At 36.6% G+C, this 21643-nt stretch overlaps 2 protein-coding genes across 6 annotated transcripts in view; one reads left to right on the top strand and one right to left on the bottom strand.

Annotated features, from left to right (window-relative positions):
• lingo2 (leucine rich repeat and Ig domain containing 2) overlaps positions 1-19040 on the top strand; it is a 234005-nt gene extending 214965 nt beyond the window's left edge. For 2 of the 4 annotated variants that reach the window (XM_085415472.1, XM_085415482.1), the window contains exon 2: positions 15991-19040. In XM_085415472.1, the coding sequence (XP_085271598.1) occupies positions 16003-17841 (1839 nt within the window). In that variant the 5' untranslated portion in view covers positions 15991-16002 and the 3' untranslated portion in view covers positions 17842-19040. The remainder of the gene's footprint in view (positions 1-15990) is intronic. The other 2 variants (XM_085415455.1, XM_085415463.1) reach the window with 1 other exon arrangement.
• LOC146676844 (uncharacterized) lies at positions 2867-7420 on the bottom strand. Of its 2 annotated transcripts, none has more exons than XM_085415424.1 (4): positions 7113-7420; positions 5538-5592; positions 5186-5282; positions 2867-3477 (listed from the first exon to the last, which is right to left on the bottom strand). In XM_085415424.1, the coding sequence occupies exons 2-4, from the start codon at positions 5588-5590 to the stop codon at positions 3160-3162; spliced, it is 468 nt and encodes a 155-aa protein (XP_085271550.1). In that variant the 5' UTR covers positions 5591-5592; positions 7113-7420; the 3' UTR covers positions 2867-3159. The 2 variants fall into 2 exon arrangements, with proteins under 2 accessions (XP_085271550.1, XP_085271557.1); XM_085415431.1 differs by lacking the exon at positions 7113-7420 and adding an exon at positions 6748-7005.
• Positions 19041-21643: the final 2603 nt, after the last annotated feature.

The following is a 21643-nucleotide window of genomic DNA, read 5'->3' as shown; positions in this document are numbered from 1 at the left end:
TTGCAGCTATTTAGATAAGATTTCCTGCTAAGTATACTGAAAGACTGTTGGGACATCACAGAGATGCATGTGTATGCTGGAGCTGCATGTGTTCCTTTTAGCTAACATCATGAATAATTTCTCTCTTTTACTATATATATATATATATGAAAAAAAAGCATGTTCAATGGCCTCTTGTGGATGTGCTGAATGGTACATTACACACAAATGACAACAGTAGCCGCTTGTGATAAATTTACAAAGCTTGGCCACATGTAATAATATCAAGCTGTTAATTAATATTACTGTCATTTTATCAGTATGACTATGAGATGTTTACAGTGTCTCATTTTAATACTGAAAAGCATCCTCTCAGCAGAGTATGCAGTCTAAAATGATGCACTTTTGGCAATAGGAAACATCACGCTTCCATTATGGCAGGTGCAGTCATCCTGTTTGTTGTTTTCTAAATTTTTGCAACAGGCATTTATGGAAGCAGTGCATGTCTTTATCATAGCTAATTGTTCATGTTGCATGTTGTTGCTACACTGTGTATTTATGAGCTTTATGGTATATTTATGGGAAGACTGATTTAAATATAGGCTAGGATGAGGTGTGTGCGTACCGTCTTTAACTGCCTCTGTTGTTGAGTCATTGTACAGATGAAACACCCCCTGACTCAGACCTGATGTAGGCTGCCTAGGAACAGAGGGGTGGGGGTCCAAGAAGAGAATGCACAAGGGCTCTCAGGAGCCCACACAATGTGTTATCAGCGGCTGCAAATGCATTTTAATCAGTTCACACAAATTATCTCACAAGGTTTTTTAGTTCAAAGCCGGAGAAGGTAGAAATTCACTCAAGGTTCTGCTTATCATTTTAAAAATGCTCTTTAGACTTGAGGCTGCACAAGAAAAGAGTCCAGGTCAGTGAAAATTTAAGAGATGAATGATGAAAATTTGAGACAGTCTTTGCTGGTTATGCAAGTTTATGATGAAATTATTAAAGGAGAGAGGATTAAGAAAAAGTGTTTAAAGTTGCCTCTTTTTTATTTCCCTCCCTCCTTTTTGTTTTTTAACTATTCCTAGAAATACTGTGACATGATTTAGGGAGCAGGTTGTAAACACCTGCAGCAGGTTCAAGTCTTATTGTTGGCAAGCAGTGCACACTCTGCTGGTTGCACCTTTGAGCAAGAACCGGCATAGCGCACAGCTTCTGAGGTACTGTTGTGGGCTAATCTCTCAAGGGGGAGTAGCAGGTGGAAAAAAGAGAATCCCCCCAGGCTTCACTGATTTATGGTAGTAACACTGCTTGAAATGTGAAGTGAAAAATGGCAAATCTAAAACATGGTTTTTGATAGTTGTACATTGTAACGCTACACATCTGTGTTTTATTTGAGTCTTGATTATTATTGGATTCTAATTACAATGAGTAATTAATATACTTTCATGCATCCATGTAAAAACTCATCTAATGCTCATATTGCAGGACATGTGTTGTCTAATGCATTTATTGATTTTTCACTCTGTCTAGCTAATGTAGCTTAGTAAGCTACAATACACATTAAATAAAGAGTTTTTGAAAAAGGATATGCATAGGGCGTAGGAAATGTGTGCACAGTAGTGTATCTGTGTAAGTGGTTGCTAAGTTGAAGATGGTAAAAGATCTGCTGTTGAGCTCTTCATATATGACTCTGATTATTTGCATTAGATAAGAAAATAAGTGTCTTTCTTTTCAGCATTTCTGGAACATATAGGCTACTTTAGGCCATTTCCCCTAGTAATGTGAGATGAAGTATTCTGACCTGCTAAAGTGGAAATATAAGGCACTTCAGCATCAATATAACGGTGCAGTAATGTTTATGTTGGATAAGAGAATCAGTTTTACTGAGAAAAATATACTGCAATAAAGCTCTTAATACGTAGCACATGTCTCTCTAATGAACTGAGAAATTGGTTGATTTTTTTCCCACTTGTCACAAATGTAATGAAATGACAGTGTACTATTCCCCAGACCTTATTAAGTCCTCTCATATTGTGGCTGTTTTATTTTTATCCTCCCATTTAATTACGAAGGTTTTGTTCCCTCTCCCCCCCCCCCCCCCCCCCCCCTTTTTTTTTTTTTTTTACAACCTCCTGCTTGTCTTCAAAGTTTAGAATTGTAATAGTTATTATACATGGGATTAAGGCTCATGTCTGAGAGGCTTTTCCTGTGGGATGAACCAAGATCTGACTGTTTGATGCAGTGTTTTTTGACTCTATCCCTACACTGTAAAACCTAATAAGTTCACAGAACTCAAAAATTGTTGTGTAACAGATTACACAACAATTTTTTAGTGATGTTTTTAAAAGTTTTAAGTTTAACTAAAATAAAAATTATAGTTGCAGTTGCCTTAAATTACCTCAATGTTAACTCATAAATGTTGATATTCCTCAACTTATAATTAGGGAGTAATAAACTCAAAATGTTCAATATTTTTCAACTTAATTAAGGTGGGAAATACACTTAAAATATTTTACATATTGCAACTCATACGATGTGGGAAATAAACTCAAACTTTTTCATATTTTCTAACTTATAATATGGGAAATAACACTTAATCTTCAATATTTTTAAAATACTGTGGGAAATACACTTACAAATAATTCTAAACTGTTTGCCCAGTAAATTATAATCAGCTAAAAGTGTTAGAAAACATGAAAGTAACAACACTAACAATTTAACAACTTTTTATTAAACACAATGTGCTTTTAAAAAGGCACAAACAACAGAGCTCACTCATAAAAAAGTGCTTCATAAATAAAACAAGAGAAAAAGACTCCAAGGGTCTCCATCTCAATTCTAAAATTCAATAACATTTTCAGTATTAACAGCAATTGCAGCTATTAGAACATTGAGGCATTTAACACTTACTGTACCTTGACAGCTGCAGCTCACTTTCTTTTTTAAAAATACATTAAAAAAAAAAAAAAAAACAGTACTGGTTTCCACTGCTGTACTTATAGGGAACAAACATCAAGGCAGTGCATTTACGTATTAGGCAACAGAACATTAAACATGAATAGTGAACTGAACAGTCATTCATCTTAAATGTGAGGTAGAAGAGGCAAATGATTAGGAAAAACAAACAAACAAAAAAGCTTCCTCAATACTCAGCTCAACAAGTAGTCCATTGTGAGTGATTCACTCATTGAACAAATCATTCTTCAGCATCAGTAGACGCCCTTTCAGTGGTTTGTTGTCCTCAAGGCACATCACAACCTTCTGGATAAATGTGAATGTAAGCTCAAGTTTCTTTGGGTATTGTAGGTCTAGTGCATAGATGTACCCAAAGAGCAGGAGAAATGACTCAGCCAGATTTGTGGGACCATTCACAAGTATTTCATCCTCAACGACGATGCAGATGCTTTCGGGACTGAAGAGGGCCGAATCAGTAGTGTCATCCGTGACAACTGTCAGCAGAGCCACAGGAGTGTCAGTGAGGTCTGGACCATCTGCTGACTGCAAAACAAAAATAATACAAGAACGAGTTCAGCCCCACAAGGACACATATCATGCTATTGATTAGAGGTGTGAATCTTCATAAGTCACACGTTTCTTTTAGGATTATAATTAGGGCTGGGTATCGTCACTGATTTCTAGAATCGATTCAATTCCGATTCACAAGGTCCCGAATCGCTTCGATCCACGATTCGATTTAATTCTGGGAAATTTTGACAGTCAGAAATATAATTCAGATCAGTACATTTACATATTTTTGTATCAATAAAAAGGAAGCTGACACATGCAAGACTTTATCAAAGGTGTGAGCGTCACAGCAGATGCCTTTGTGTCAAAGTAGCTGAGAATAAAACACAGAAAAACATGAAGGTGATTTTCCTGGCCTGGGATTTTATAAAAATATTCTGCAGTACATCAAAAACGAAAGAAAACCATTAATCAACATATGAACATTACCTCTGACGTTACAGCGGTTTTATTAGAGACACGGCTAAGCGTTTTGCATTTTGAATAATTTTAAAAAGTTTAAATTTGTTCAGTATTGAACAGCAGAAATTAGGTTTTCTTTTCGGAAGAATGTAAAAGGGAAAAAAACAGCGGCCGACAGCGCTGTAAACAACAGTAGACTTGTGCGTAACAAGCAAGCGAATAATGAAGAAAGGGAAACTGTTCTTGAAGTACACACAGAGAGAGAGAGAGAGAGAGAGAGAGAGAGAGAGAGAGAGAGAGAGAGAGAGAGAGAGAGAGAGAGAGAGAGAGAGAGAGAGAGAGAGAGAGAGAGATGGTCAATATTGTTGGAGAGAGATCAAACTAACAGCTTTAGAATCAGCGCATAAAGGGCGTGAACACAAAGCGCGGACCCGCCGACAGATCAGAATCAGCGAGCTGTCGGCTTTCAGCCCCGACCGTGAGAAAGGCGACATCTAACTGATTCTGATCCGCGGGTCGCGCTGTGTGTTTACGTCTATGTGCAGAATCCGTGTACCTGCTCTCATTTACTGTCTTAACTGTTTGGTGGTTCTTGAAATTTTGTGAGATGTCACCTGAGATTCTGGCATTTCGGGCAAAATAAATTTATATTAAAAAATCGATTCAGGATTTTAATGAATCGATTTTACGTTTGCTTAGGCTGCTGCCCCCGCGACCTGGCTCCGGATAAAGCGGATGAAGATGGATGGATGGATTTTACGTTATCCAAGCCAGAATCGATTTTAATCGATGAATCGATTATAAAAACCCACCCCTAATTATAATGTCAACGATTTAATTTGATATTGCATTATCATGATGCATTACAATAATCTTAATTTGGGTTTGGTTTCAAAACATATGTTTAAATAAGTGTTTTCAATAATAAATATATGCCAAGATATTTGTTTTTGTTATTTATCAAACATTTCTCTGACCACAACATGGCACCTCCAAAAAAATAGAACACTTGAATTTTAAAAAGGGAGATAGATTATTATACAAAAAAAATCTGCGGATAAAAACTTTCAACTATTTTCATGTTTTCTGGTTTATGCGTAACAATCCTCTTGCAATCTTATTCAACAATAGTTGATATATGGGAGAAAACAAGTCAGATGAGGACTGTGTTGAACCTCCTTCCTGATATACACCCTGGTTCTCCTTGAGTTCTGAGCGATGTCATATGTTCGACTGAACAGCTAGGCAAAGGGGTTGATGCTGAGGCCAGTACACTTACATCACAAGTCCTGAATAACGTGGAGGCATCTTCACGCAGGTACACAGGAAGTGCAAGAAGGACGAGGGCCCGTCTTGTATTTACATCATGCTTGTTCCTAGATGAACATACAATATCTATTAGAATAGTATTTACACAAATGCAGAGTAAAAACAAAGTGTTGGATAGCCATGTTCTGATTGTCATTGTTATAGATCAGGGGTGTCCAAACTTTTTGTGTAACGGGCTAAACCTGTCAATCTTGAAGGGTAACCCAAAAAAATCTAAAAATTTTGAATAATTCAGGGCAAAATTCTCTAGTTTCTTTGTATTTATTTTTTATTTAAATTAGGACACAAATTATATAACTCACCCACTGACAACTGGTGAAATGTTGATTCTCTGTAGCGCTCCTTGCAGTCTCATATCTGTAAACAATATGTGCACAAAGACGACTTATTAATGTTCAAAAACATTTTTTGCACAGCACACACACGTAGTCAGCTGATCTCATCTTATGCAGATCTGCTCCTTGATCAAGTGACATTTGTCCAGATTTTTGGCACGAGTGACGTCGAATCAGCACAGCAGCTGGATGGCCCGATTTACATACCCAGCGCAGCTGATACTCACCACAATAATTTACTAAGATTATATGCACTCCTGTTATTAAGTCCAGTTCAGTCTGTTAATGTTAACCGTTTCAAACTAATGTTAATAGGTGTGTTGCTAAGCTTAATAACTTAAATAACAAACTTGAAATTTACCCGTCCTATTTTCCCTTTTATTGTTTTTTCTCTGTGCTGTAAATCTTCTATCTAAGAAGAAATCTGAGGCTCCTGTTCTGAAAATAAGCTACCAAAGCTTTTTCTGAATGAATCAATAAAGATCCATTTATGGAAAGCTGTGATGAAGGCAGTTTTGTCTTTAATTATATTCAACAATATAACATATTCGACCACTTTTAAGTGATTTTGTGATCTTTAATACACTAAAGTTAAGGTTATTTACCCAATTTCTAGTAAGTGGTCCTCAGTGAAAAAAGTTTGGACACCCCAGCCTTACAGGTTAGGGAGTATTTGTGATCCGCACAGTCTGCATCAATGATTTTTTCTTAGCCTGGGAGCAGAACGCGGCTCTTTATTTTCATTTCATTTCATTTATCTATCAAAGATCGATAGGGTCTGGCTTAAAGGTGTCAAGGAGGCGCCTCAGTCTGGCTGGCTGAGCCTTGTCGAATTAGCGCGAACAATTTAGCTGAACTTCTTTCGTAGCACCGAGTTCGACCAGTGTATAATGTTAGGCTGAATCAGGCGATGCGTTTTTCCGCAAGCCTTGACTTGTAGAGCTCGCTTAGTGGAATACCCCTCTAAACTGTTAAAAGGATTTCGAGATTATCTCACAACCACACATTTGAGACTACGAAAAAATACAAACATGTGTCTAATTACCATCATGATAACACACTCATGTTGTTTATTATTGTTCGCTTCATGCTAGCACACACACACACACACACACAGCTCAACAGCGTAAACTACTGACTGTGTAACACGGACACTTATTGAAATAAGTATACTCACAATACGCACGTGCATTACCGGCGAATACGACAACCGGTAGAAACGGACAGTGGAAAGTTTTAGTAGAAAGTTCAAATGCATGGAGGTAGAACTGCCACCGTCAACTTCCCGGGCAAGAATACAATGCATTATGGGAAATGTTGTCCCCCACGGAAAACCGCCAAAACGTTACACCATTCTAATTTGAAATAACATTACGTATTTGTCACATTCGAAAATTTCTAAAATTACAATTACTTGGATTCGAATTCATTTATAACAAACATTCACTGTGCACAAAGTACGAATATATTTCCAGTAAAAAATAAAAAAAAGAATGTTTATTGAAATTAAATTTAAACAAAACAAAAACACGTTAGACTTACCAAATTTATGGCAGTTGATGAAAAGAAATAAGGTGGTGGTCGTGGTGGGTTGAAGTTGGGGACTCTTAATCCACACGTCTGGCCAAATCTTCCCCGCATCAAGGTAAATTCAAGATGGCTGACTCAGCTTTCCTGAAGGAGCGACAAGACTCCACCCACCAGAACGTCACTAATATATGCTTCTTAAACTTTTTGAGCGTTCCAAACAAATTAGCTAAAAGATATTGAGCCCTATTCAATTAAAGCTGCATAAAAGCCAACAGAGCTCAATACTTTATAGTTTGCTTAACTACAAAACGACATTTGAGTGTTATGAGCTTATTAGTTATGAGCTAGGACAACTGTTAGGGATTACAGTGTAGTTAAGGGTTATCAGACACCAAAAAAAGCAACTGGCTCAATCTACCAAGTTTATCTCTAATTAACATGGATTAATTGAGCTTTGACTTCGCTCTGCAAGCCAAGCAGAAGGGTAATCTGTGCATGGAAGCCTGTTATTTCCCCAAGGCTGTTGATCCTCACTGTTAAGGGTTCTAGGTCCCAAAGCCCTCTGTCACGTGACCATAATTATGTTGCTCTTGCAGTGTATATGTTAATGAATTGTACAGTTAGCTATGCTGAAAACAATTTATGAAAATTGTTGTGAAAATAGAACAATTACCAGCAACGTCTTTAGATTGTTTCGCTGCCATCTGCATGCATTAGGAGTCAACAAGACTGCCGCTGCTCACATTATTCTTGTTTTTCCTACTCCTACTTTTATTTGAAATATTGCTGCCTTCCTTCCTTAATTATTTGTGTTTGGCAAAACTGAAGGAGGCAGACTTGTTTAATCGTATCCAGGTCACATCCTGTGGAGCCATTCTGTAGCATCAGAAGTCAGATACACACTGGTTTATTAAAGGAGTACAGTGTTATTTTGCATGTTGGCAGGCTCACCTTAAAGCCTCACTGCCCTTTGCAAAGACCCTCTCAATAATGAATAAGCCAAAGAGCATTGCAATCTCTTTCCTCTCATTATGATCCCATTTGATTGCTTGCCGATGCTCTTTTGAAAAGGTGGGTTAATTGCATACTCTGACTGTGAACTAACCTGCAAGTTAATAACATCTTTCCTTCAGGGTAGCATCATTATAAGATATAAGCCTCATTAAAATAAAATGATGATTTAATAACTTTCCCTTACAATGACCCTTATGAGGTTGTGCTGTTATTTTGTAGTTATCTGGGAAATTAAGCTATCAAAGACTTTGCTTTTGTATTCCTCTGTTTTCAGAAAGCAAGAGTTAACCATTTCAGGGCTGCAGGAACTCTGACCAGTGTAAATGCAAAAAAAAAAGAAGGATAAGTGCTGGCGTGGTTTCTATCTTATACTTAAATTAAGATATGCCCAGTGCTGTAATATTGTGTTTGTATGTAAGTTTGTTTTTTAACTCTACATACTACAGTATGGTTTTGTCACTTTCTGAAAGAGTCTTGGTTCATATTCTTTTCACATGATAACCAACTACACTGCAATGAACTGGACCCTTTGGCATGAGGGCAGCCATATCAGATGCTAATCTGAGGCTTGCTTCTTGCACGCTGCACCCAGTATGTAGCATACACTGTCCCTGCATGATTACACATAATGTTGCTTTTATTACAGCTTTACTCTGCACACAGTCCCATTCCTCTGCAGCTTCACTCAAGCTCCCAGAGTTAATTTTCATCCATTTCCTGCCTTCCAGAGTAGCTCTTTCTTTGGAGCCATCTTCCAACTCAAAAAATTGAAATCTAACACTTTGATTATGCTTTTTAAGGAGTGTTAATAATTGCTGGGTAAAGAAAGCAACTTTCTCCAACCATCCACCATTAATGCAGAGAGGTTTTTTGTGTGAAGAGGAGTCACATTATGTGCAATGATCAGTGCCTGGGGGCCACATCAAACACAGTCTGAAAACCTTTCCTGAGGAGATAGAGGCAGGAACATTTCACAAGTGGCTTTTCATTGGTTGATTGCACAGAGGCCAAGTTGTTATCTAAATCCTCAAAATTCTGAGGCAAAATAAGAAGTGCCTTGTGACCATTCAGGGTGTGCAAACTTACCCCTTAAATAAATACCAAAGCAAAATGTTTACAACCAATACTGTGCTGGATTATGGCTTAGGAAACCAAGTGGTTACAAAGTCAACCAGTGACATACAGTCTACAAAAATGCATTATACCAACATTGATTTGCATGGTTTTACTTGAAAAGACAGCTTAATATAATCCTGGACAAGTTTTATGCCCTAGCACCCTGCATTCAAATAACTTCAGAAACATATGATTTTAATAGTGAAGTATTATTAGGCTTAACTATGCTTTCTTAAAACTCTCTTACATCACAGCATGCAAATCTTTTTCTCTTCCTTTGCTAAGATCACATATATTCTAATAAGTCAGCATCCTGTACTGTTGAGTGAATTATCCATGATTATATCAGCTTCTTATTGGCGCTCTGTGAATAATTAGTTGGTAAATAATTTGAAATCAAAGATAGATGGTGAGTGTCCACTTTTCTCAGCACGGAGAGAGATAATTATGTGTAAACTGACCCATGATTCCTAGACTTAGTTTGCTTTCTACCATGTTTCTGTGGAATAAAAGACAGACAAATGTGCAGAAGGACAGACATGTGTCATATCGACCATCTGAGGTTTATGTCTGCTACACTCGGCTATAGTTCGGAGATACTACGTCTTAAACGACCGTGCCTACAACAATTAGTATTGTCTTTTACATAGAACACTGAAAACTAAACAACTAAAATTTATTTATTTTTTTGTTTTTTTTAGAAAGGAATAAATACAGACTTTGCCTCCTCAAATTTCAGCTTGTTCTAAATAAGCAAGCTCAGATTCAAGGTAAATAGATTTGTTGCATTTGCTATCATATGACTTTAATGACTTTAATTACATGTAAATGAACAGTTTTATCATCTAATTCACTGTACCCAGTAAAACCAAATTTTTCACTATGGCCATATTCACTAGCACATTGCACCAGAACAAACTTAGTTCTGGCATAAAAATTGCATTGCCAGTATGTACAAAGCGCAAACTGATTTACTAATGTTCGCCACATGTCATTTATTACTAATTGTACTAATGTCTAATGTCAAAGCAGTCATTTTTTTTTGTCTTATTATTTTGCCTTATTTTTTGGCTTTGATAATGTGGCAGTTATTGCTGTGTAGAGGGGACGTTTTGAGATTTGAGAGCATGTGCTAAAGAGCCAAACAAAGATGTGATAAAGATGTAGAGATTTCCAAGTCATCTAATTGTAAATTAGCTTAGTGAACTCCAGCCTAAAGGACCCATGCAATACCGGCGACAACAAAACTTCTTGCAATTCTTCAGTTTTAGGTTTTGGTTTACCGTCTGTGGCAGGAATTTTACAATCTTCTCAATAGGGAGAAGAATTGAGGGAAGAAAACACCGACTTTGATACTTGTCCTAAAAATAATCTGAATTCTGGATGGGAATTCTGAATAGCATCCCGTTTTTCACTTAGAGTTTGGAAATTGTTTGTTAGTTTTAAGGTGCTCTAAAAAAAGGGTAAGCAAAATAAAATAGTTATAGTGAGACCATACCAAAGAAAAATAAACAGAAATTCTGCAGTTACCCATCAGTCAGCTGCCCAGGGAGCAATTGCAACACTCTCACCTTCAAATCTCGTTTTGATAAAACCTCTTGTAGGATTCATTTACCTGGACATCATGTCAAGAGTTCTGAGTTGCACTATTATTCTGACAAGACTAATAGCTTATATATCGTGCACAAGTGCAGCTGATGATGAGGAAATATAACGGATTTCTTTTGACCAGAAAGCCTTTGAAGAAAGAATAAAATTCTAACTAACAGTGTAACTGTGTGGTTTGCCACTCTGATAAAGTCGGGCATCATTTCTACTCATCCCCTCACAAGTTTGCCTGAGGCTGTGTTGAAAATTAAAGAGGGAACATGGGATGGAAGTGCCCCATATGTTTTTAGCGATTCATATGGAAATTATTCACTGATGTGAGCTTACCAGAAATAGGCTAAAAAAAGGTTTTCTCATGTATTTGTTATACTGGAAGAGCAAATGATGATTTAATAGCCAAGAAAAGTATTATAAGTTTGCTCTTCACATTGGGCCATTTGTGTATGTATGCTTGGGTTGATGGCATTGCTCATGTGACCTCAGCACCCCTGCGAAATGTCTGTTCATGGATTTATGCTGAGTCAGACACCATTAGCTGTTATCATCCCCCTCTCAGGATCCCACTCTGCACTAATGTGGGTCAAGGGCCACATTATAGAAAAGCCTTCCCCGTACAGACTTATCTCACAGTGCATTGCAGGATTTCTGCCATTGGACTGTCGGTGAATGTCATAGGAAGCTTCCAGAATATTGAGATAAAATGAAAATGCTTGAAAATCCAAGGTTGGGTTGTTTTGTTTTGTTTTTTAAATCTGGTTTTATTGAAAGACCATTTTTGAACAAATTTGTCATGTGAGAGAGTGAAAATTTTGTATCTTGTATCTTGTTAAATACACAATCACTCTAACATAGCTCAGAACACACAGCACACTAAATATATGTTGTTTGCAGTTAAATTATAAAGGAAATTGTAAGGAAAAGAAAAATAAACAGTGCACTCAGAAGTGAGTTCCACACAAAAAATAACTGTGAATGAACAGATAGCTGGAATGTTATTTGTGGACGCTGCTCTGGGGCATCTGCCTAATTCTATGCGGCATTTGCTCCGATGCAGGACACACTTGAGTGGGTGCCGCTGATGATGCACTTGATGCACTAGGCACTTGAGGTACTAGGGTACATTGTTTGTGGAGTTCCGCAGGGGTCAGTATTGGGACCAAAGCTGTTTATCCTCTATATCAATGATATATGCAGAACATCAGATATACTACAGTTTATTCTATTTGCAGATGATACAAATATTTTTTGTGCTGGAGAGAACTTACATCAGCTTTTGGAAATTGTCACACAAGAAATGATTAAACTGAAAACATGGTTTGATAGAAATAAGCTATCATTAAATTTGGAAAAAACTACATTTATGTTATTCGGAAATTGTAAAAAAGATGCAGGAGCAAAATTATTAGTAAACAATGTTGAAATAGAGCAAGTTTCGGATACAAAATTTCTGGGTGTGATAATAGATAACAAAATCTGCTGGAAACCTCACATAAAGCATATACAAGCCAAACTGTCAAGAAGCATCTCCGTACTAAGTAAAGTTAAATATTTTTTGCCTTCCAAATCACTCCGGGTACTTTATTGTTCACTTATATTGCCATATTTGGAATACTGTGTGGAAATTTGGGGAAACACATATAAAACTGCACTTCAACCAATATGTAAAATTCAAAAAAAAGCAATCAGGATGATTAATAAAGCAGGATTTAGAGACCATACTAACATCATGTTTTTGAAATTAAAAATACTGAAGTTTATGGATCTTATAAAATATAAAACTGCAAAAATTATGTACAAGGCCAGATACAATACGTTACCAGGAAATATACAGAGGATGTTCTATGACAGAGAAGGAGACTATGAATTGAGGGGGAAATTGAATCTAAGGATTCTTAAAGCACGGTCAAAGGTTAAAACCTTTTGTGTCACTATTTATGGGGTAAAACTGTGGAATAGTTTTACTATAGATCTACAGCAATGCTCAGGAATTAGTAAGTTCATGAAAAAACTTCGAAAACTGATTTTGGAAGAATATGATACCGATAAAGATGATCACCCATTGTATGTATAAAAATATCAAATTATATCCAAATTATATCAGTCACGGTAGCCAAGTTTATATAGGTTCTCCTCGTGTATCGTGTGGAGTATGTGATGATGGGAATTAGGTGAATTATGTGGGATCAATAAGATGTTGAGCAGGGGTAGGAATTAATAAGTATGTTCATACTTCTTCCTACTCCTTTTCAGACCAAACATTGTTACATTATGTCAGACGATTTTGTTTTATTTCATTATATATTTTTTGTTTATCTGAACACATACGTGTGTGTGTGTATATCTACATATATATTCGTATCTGTAAATGAAAATATATGTAGTGTGTATATATTGTTTTTTGTTTTATATGTCTGAAACAAATAAAGATACAATACAATACAATACAATACTCTCATTCAGAAGTGTGCAGGTGACTAGGTCACATAACAGGCTCACTCAAATCCTGATTATGAACTGTTACAAAGAATTCCAATCATTATCCTGATTAGACACCCTCTTAGTAAACCATCAAATCATATTGTGCTGCAATTCATGTGGACAGCCAGAGTACATAAGCCAGCTATTATGTGGAAAGATTTGTGCACAACAAGAGTGTTCTGTACAGAGAGTCATTTTTGTCCACTGTAGCTAGAAGTGATTGATTGACTACTATGTTAAAATCATTATCGGCTTCATTTACTTTTGATTGTGCTCTATTTTTAAGTGGTTTTAAGAGTTAGGATTAAAGGACAATCCTGCGTAAATTTAAAAAACTACAAAACATAGAAGTTACAGGTGTGTGTGTATTAGGAGAAGCCCTGTATGTTCAGTTAATGTGGAGAGCCAGTTGTGAGCATCCTTGAATTTTATTTGTGATAATCAAGACAGTTTATTTCATCTGCTTCCTTACCTGCAACCCTTTCAGGGGTTTGTGTCCCATATACCATTTTGTAGTGTTGTATTTTTCTAAAAATCATCTTGAAATAATGAGTGTTTTATTGCAAAAATATAGGAAAGAAATATGTAAATGAGTTACATTATTTATTTAATGTTTTTAATTTACATCTTCCATTTATTTCTAATTTAATTCAAAAAGATAAACTCGATATATTTGATATTAAAACTCATCCTACTGACTGGGGTATATTTTTCGTCATACCCCAGTCATACAACCATTATTAAAAATGCAATTTGTTTCTAGTGATGTCACATTAGTGTTTTGCCTTTCTGCTTTAATTAGTGATTGTTTAAAATGTTTTGAGGTCCCAGGGGACTCCAGTTAAAAACATACAGAGAAAGCAGAGAAAACCCCAACAATCATATGACCCCCAATGGCTAACTGTTGGTTACCTCCAACAAGGCAGTTTTGGGGCAGTTTGCACTTCTGTGTGAAGTTGCTGCATGAGAATAAACTGTTGCAAGTATAAGGCCATGGTTCTCAGTTATGAAAGGGGGGCATGTCCGTTCCAGACCAGGGGTGAGTTGCTGGTCCAAGTGGAGGACTTTAACGGTCTCAGAGGATTTGTTCATGAGTGAGGGGAAGAGTGGAGCAGGAGATTGGCGGATGGATAGGTGCAGCACTTACAGTAATGTGGGCACTGTGCTGGTCTGCTGTGGTGAAATGAGCCAATTCTGAAGCTGTCGATCCAGGTTCTGACGCTGGCCGATTGTCATGAACTCTGGGTAGTTACTGAACAAATTAGCAGAAACTAGCGTATTGTTTTTAACGTTTCTGGAGTGTCTCTCCCTTAGCAAAATGGAAAGTATCTTGGTCATTTGGGACTGACTCGGAGTAGAACTGTTTCACCAAGTTCTTAAATCAACTTTTCTCAGCAGTCCTCTCAAGGCTGCAGTTATCTGTGTCGTGGCTGTTTGTATTAAACTAGACTTGAAAATAAATCTTTATACTGCTTGAATAGTAACTGAACATTAAAATATCAATATGAAAGTTTACTTTTCATATATGCCCCCTCCATATAGAAATGTCCTGTCATATAAATATTATATTACAGCAGCAGAAATATTTCAGCTATCTTAGTTGATTTCTTAGGTTTATATAATGCTTCTCTTTAGATAAGTATGTCATCATATTATCTTTGCACCATAATCTGTTAGAATAAGCCTGAGGAGAAATTCAGATTATTCCTGTCATCGTTTAAATTTAGCACAGCCCATGACACACCAAATGAGGCAGGAATGGTTTGCAATCCTTGCAACCTGTCACCCAGTCTGTTTGTTGCAAACACGGCATTAGTTCATGTATCTACTGTATGTGCTTTATGATATAAGTACAGCTGTATGTATGAATAACCGAAATATGTAAAGCCACCCAGTGATATAGTGCAAGTTGTGTTTTGTATTATTTTTTCTCGAGTATCCATGTTTTAAACATGTTTTATTTCTAAATCAAAAAATATAAAAATATTCAACATGACAAATTAGTAAATTCTGCTCTTTTGGAGGAAATGCTTGTAATGATATTCATAATGTTCTTTGAATGTTACATGTGTTTCAGTTTTGTAAGTTTCTCAATTTTTCCATGTTACACCTCCATGAACTTCATGATTTTCGAGTGGTTTCTTTTATTCTTTATTCTTTCTTTTTCTTCTTTCTGTCCTTTTAGAGATAGGGTGGATACTTTTTCTGAATGCTACTATTTCCGAATAACAATGTGCTTAAAAAAAAAAAAAAAAAAAATATATATATATATATATATATATATATATATATATATATATATATATATATATATATACACATGTCAAAAATAGATAAATCATTTACAATAAAAACATTCAACTTTTTAAGAAACTTTTTCTGAAGTTCTTTGTTTCTATTGAAACAGTGGGTGATGTCAAAACAAAGCCTAGCACCCAATTGTTCACCCTGTATGCATCCACAAGAATGCTAAGGAAGGCATTCTTGATATTTCGATGTGGTGAGCTACATTTATCAAATATTTTTATGTTCACCTTGTGTGGTTTTCTCCATAGTTAATTCTCCTATGTTATTTGTGAATATTCATTATTCATTCTTCAGGCACACAATGAAGTCTATCATGAGGAACCAGCTAATATATCGCTTTCTCTCCCTTTGTTTTCTTGTCTTGCAGAACCGTGACAGAATGGTCGAGTTTATGAGCAAAGTCATGCCGCACACGGTCATCTCATGCTGGCAGCCTTTCCTGGGATTGGCCCTCGTGGCGGTTTTTGTGGGTTCTACCCTGGGATGTCCCTCGCGATGCGAGTGTTCAGCACAAAGCAAGGCAGTTGTCTGTCACCGTAAGCGCATGCCCACCATCCCAGATGGCATCCCAACTGAAACAAGAATCCTGGACTTAAGTAAGAACAAGCTGACAATGATCAACCCCGATGACTTTTTTGCCTTCCCTGGGCTTGAGGAACTTGACCTCAGTGGAAATATTATCAGCTATGTTGAGCCTGGAGCATTCAATGGGTTGTTTAACATGCACTCGCTCAGCCTCAAAAGCAATCGAATCAAGCTTATTCCTCTGGGTGTCTTCACAGGCTTAGCCAATCTTACCCGACTGGATATAAGTGACAACAAGATTGTCATTCTCCTGGATTATATGTTCCAGGACTTGCACAATCTTAGGTTTTTGGAAGTGGGTGACAATGACCTGGTTTACATCTCTCACCGTGCATTCAGTGGACTTTTAAGCCTGGAGACACTAACCTTAGAAAGGTGCAACCTAACAGTTGTACCCACTGAGGCTCTTTCTCATCTGCACAACCTGGTCAGCCTGCATCTACGATACCTCAGCATTAGCACTTTACATCCATACTCATTCAAAAAGCTATTCCGATTGCGGCACTTAGAAATTGATAACTGGCCTTCACTAGACCATGTGCCAGCTAATACCCTGCATGGCCTCAACTTGACAACACTGTTTATAACCAACACCAACTTGTCCACCTTCCCTTACCTAGCCCTGAAGCATCTTCCCTATCTGACACATCTCAATCTGTCCTACAACCGCATCAGGCACATTGAAGCGGGCATGCTGATGGAACTGGTTCGGCTGCGAGAGCTGCATATTGTTGGAGCTCAGCTGACCACCATTGAACAGTATGCATTCCAAGGTCTGCGGGGTCTCAGAGTTCTCAATATCTCACACAATCGACTGGATACATTGGAAAAGGGCGTTTTTCAGTCTCCTGAGGCTCTGGCGGTTCTTCTCATTGACAACAACCCCTTAGTGTGTGATTGCCGCCTCATGTGGATCCTGCAGAAGAGGCATTCCATCTTCTTTGGGGATTCACAGCCAGAATGCAGCACACCTGAGGGCATTCGTGGACGCCCTTTTAAGGAGTTTAAGGAGACTCTCCTGTCTTATTATGTTACATGTACCAAACCGAAAATTCGTGAAAATAAAACACAAACAGTTACTGTAGATGAGGGTCAGCAGGCTATGTTGCGTTGCAGTGCTGATGGGACACCAAGGCCAATTGTGTCTTGGTTGTCCCCACATCGCCGAGTGCTAACAAACAGCCATAGTAGAGTAACCATCCATAAAAATGGTACACTAGAAATCAAGGCAGCAGAAGTCCAAGACAGTGGAGAGTACCTTTGCCTTGCCTCCAACACTGCTGGAAATGACACCTTGAAGACATCATTGGCGGTGAAAAGTTTAGGATCACTGTATGCCAACAGGACCCAGTACTACACAGATCCCAGCAATGCCACTGCCAATGGAACGACTGGTGTGACCCTCGGTTTTGACCTTAAGACTATTTTAGTGTCAACAGCTATGGGTTGTTTCACATTCCTGGGAGTGGTCTTGTTTTGTTTCCTGCTTCTTTTTGTTTGGAGCAGGGGAAAAGGAAAACACAAAAACAATATAGATGTTGAACATGTGCCACGATCAAAGTCTAACGGCACTAATGTTGACTCAGCAGAGGGACAAGCCGGTCCTCGTCGTTTTAACATGAAAATGATGTGACTTCTTTTATAGAACTCAGAGTCTGGATTGTGGAAAAGCCCAAAGTACAGTGTATTTTTTTGAAAACAGAATGACTGAATCTTCTCACTGCTACAGGAAGAGTGGTAGTGAAAAGACCTTGGGGCATCACAAAATGATGAGCATTACCTTAAATCTGTGGATCTTGATATAGTTCTTGAATACTGTGTCTCAAATGAAAAAGATTTTAGAATGACTATCACTGCTGGAAAAACCTCTCAGATGAGTTGCTCTCATGAAGACCTGGATGAAATAAGTGTCAGTTATCAACTTTTTGAAATTTATATGTCCCAGAATCATTCAGTTTTGGGATGGATCTACAGACTCAGTTGAACAATGTACATTACAAATTTGTATCTAAGCTATAACCTACTTTGTTTAGTCTTGCGCCATGCTTATTCACCAATCAATGAAACATCATTTCCTATGTTCTATATTTTTCATATGTGTACGTAATGCTTCATTATGTACATGTATGTACATAATCGTTCAAAAGAATAGTTCATAGCAATATTCATGGGATACACTTGCTAAAATTGCTATAACCCTGTTCCACAAGTACATTCTTCAGGCTTTTGAAGTTTCCATTGATTCCAGAAGGGCTTCTATGGCTAAGTATTTGTCCTCTGCTCCCCAATTGAATAAATATTAATAAATATATATATCATTTATCAATAGAAGCACAAGAAAATGATTTTATTCATGAAAGTATTAAGAATTTTGCAAAATTCAGTCTTCAAAAACTTTTCAGGATAACAGCTGGATTGTCATAACATTGAGTATTGGTCAAGCAACCTACATGAACCACTTTTCTGTCTTATTTTGTCTATTTTTATTCCTTTAACTGTACCTTTGCTAGTTGGCAAACTACATGTGTCAGTTTTACTACAGAGACATTTGCATCATTTTCCCCAGTAGGAATTTTGGACTTTGTTGTGGTAGTTCTTCATTTTGTTGTTGAATCATTTAGATTGTGAAAACAAAAGTAAAAGTAAAAAACTATGTATGTGAAATAAAAAAATGTATTTGTACCAAAGTGTCTGACTAAATGCATAAAATATAATCATCTTCTACGCAGCCTCACTGATAGACTTCACATCAATGGTGTAATAATAAGTGTATCATTGCTAATTCCTTTTTTATTGTTGCAGTCTCTAAAACCTCACAGAAACATTCAAAGCATTAACACTGAAAGTGATGTAGTCAACCATGGTTAAGAGATAAATACTTATATGAACAATATTTACTTGCAAATGCCAAAATGCAATCCTCGAAATATTTGATAATATGGTACAGTGATCCAGAACTGCAGTGATCCACTCTAAATGTTCACAATAATAATTAAATTATGTCTGTACAGGCCAACTCAATGAAGCTATAGTTTGTATTTAGTTTCACTTTAACTATCATGGAGTTACTAGCTTATAACATCTTTAACTCCCGTTTCTTACAACAAATAAATTTCTTATTTATATATAATTTTGTAATTCATTTTGTAAGAATTCATACATTTAACTGTGTTGTCACATTATCAGATCCACATTTTCAGTTGTTTTATTTTGACTGGCTGGTTGTATGATGAGAAATGTCAGTTCTGGACATTTTTTGTGTTTTTATTGCCCTATTTGTGCAAATACAAATGTATACTGTGAATTCATCCTTCAGATGGGGATGATGTCTAAACATGTAAACTATGCCTTTGTTGTTGTCACTTTAGATGAAAATATGTAATACAACTCGGGTTGTTCCATTATCCAACTTACACAATGTAAATTGAAGATGAAAACAGAAGCAGTTTGCCTGCAAAGTAAAACATGCCCCTTTTTTAAAAATGTCTTGGCTGCAGCAGGAAGATTTAAGATGAGCTGAAAAAAATAAACAAATTACCTAAATGTGGAACACCATATATATATTGCTGTTGCTTTTGCACAGCCTCTGGGTGTGACTGTTACAGGGATATGAGGGTTATAATACTGGTATGTATAAGTAATAACTGTGTATGTTATTAAAAATGTAAGAACCATTGTCTTTTTACCTATACATGATGCCCATTGGCATCGTGTTGGATAATAGTGATTCCAGGCCAGCCAGTCAACTCCTTGGGGTTGAGTGAAACTTCAGTCGTAGAAAAAGTTTATTATTTCAAACATTTGAGTAATTTAGTATCAGAGTAAAACAGATTGAAATGGTCTATAAATAATTTATCAATGTGTTAATGTAGGCAGGGCTATATAAAATCATAGCAAACTAAGTACAATTGTAAGTTGGAATTATGGAACAAGCTTTAGTGCACTGAATTGTATTACATGTCTTAATCCAAAGTGACAATAAGAAAGGCAAAGTTTAGAGAGCATCAGCATTTAAAGAGAAATTCACAGGTGCCATTATGTATGTGCCAAATAAGAAAATTAAAATAGGAAGTACCCCCAAAACTGGCATTTATATTATATAGCTTCAGCAGTTATACTTAACATACTGAACCTCACATTTATGTTGCATTTGTGTCTTGTGATGAAGAGTAAAAGAAATAGCGACTTCCAAATTGGTTCCTCCTCCATCAACTGCAGAGCAACCAAACTTAAGAAATTAATTCAGTTACTTTACTTCACCCTGCTTAACATGTTTTTGTCTAAAGTATATTTGCATGAGACATCAAGAGTGACTAATTTCTTCTTCCACACTTGTCTAAAGGTAGAGTCTTTAGACTAAGTTTCCAAGCCTGTAGTCCTCTGGGCTGCTTACGAAATGAGAGCACCAAATGCTACAACTTGACCAAAAATACAAAAGAAACAAGGTTAACTTTGTTTTGTAGGTCAAATACCAAACACACCTTTTATTTTGATATCTTTTTTTGTATACACTAAATGAAATGTCTAAAGAATAGAGAAGGTCCACACAATGCTCAGATCATAATCAGCAATTAGCTTAGTGTGCACGTCTGGATTGTGGTGAAATGACACAGAAAATTCCACCCAGGATCTTTGTGCTATGAGGCAGCATGAAACTGTGCCACCGGGGTTTCATCCTTATTTTTTAAAAATAGGTACCGGTCTTAATTAACAGGCAGTATGTCACTATAGCAACTCAGATATGATTCAAACCAAAGATTTCTAAATGCACAATTATAAGCCGTGTAAAAAAATATAACAATTGCCAAATGTTTAAAATACATTTCTGTGGATATGTCCACAATAATTTGGTGTTTTGGTGATCAATTTATATTAACTGAATGCATTTAAACTGGACTAAAGCATTTGAATTGCATATGAAAAGCTATTAGCACTTTCTGTTTGTACCCCTCTTATCAGTTATTGACTGATCTGACCACTCTTATTTTCAGACGAATTACTGAGGATAATTTTTTCAGAACAGATGAGAGTCTCAGCCTAATTTTACTAATGCAGTTCTTGGCTCAGAAAATGAAAGACTGACATATTACCATAATTCTAAATCAATCAAATACATTACTTACCTTGGCCATTAAAACTGTGATGACATACAGGTTCCAAAAGCTCGGAGACACTTCAAAAGTTTTTATTTTATCAAGTATCACTAAAATATGTAGGGAAAGATATCTCGTATTTCTTTCTTTACAACTCTTTATGTTTTTTTATAAAGAAACAAACATCGTTTCTAATGTCACATCAAAGAAGATCAAAATACATGTTTGATGTAATTTACTAACAAAGGCATTAAGTCAGAACCCCCCACCCCCCACTGACTTTCTTCCAAGATTACAATGATACTGAACATTAGCAAGTTATCATTATTATTATATCTTGTA

This window comes from Rhamphochromis longiceps, linkage group LG2 (genome assembly GCF_057381845.1).
Source record: "Rhamphochromis longiceps isolate RC_006_pf linkage group LG2, R_longiceps_female_GT1.1, whole genome shotgun sequence".
Taxonomy (NCBI): domain Eukaryota; kingdom Metazoa; phylum Chordata; class Actinopteri; order Cichliformes; family Cichlidae; genus Rhamphochromis; species Rhamphochromis longiceps.
Note: the sequence above shows the minus strand (reverse complement) of the source record. Positions and strands in the feature narration are given on the sequence as shown.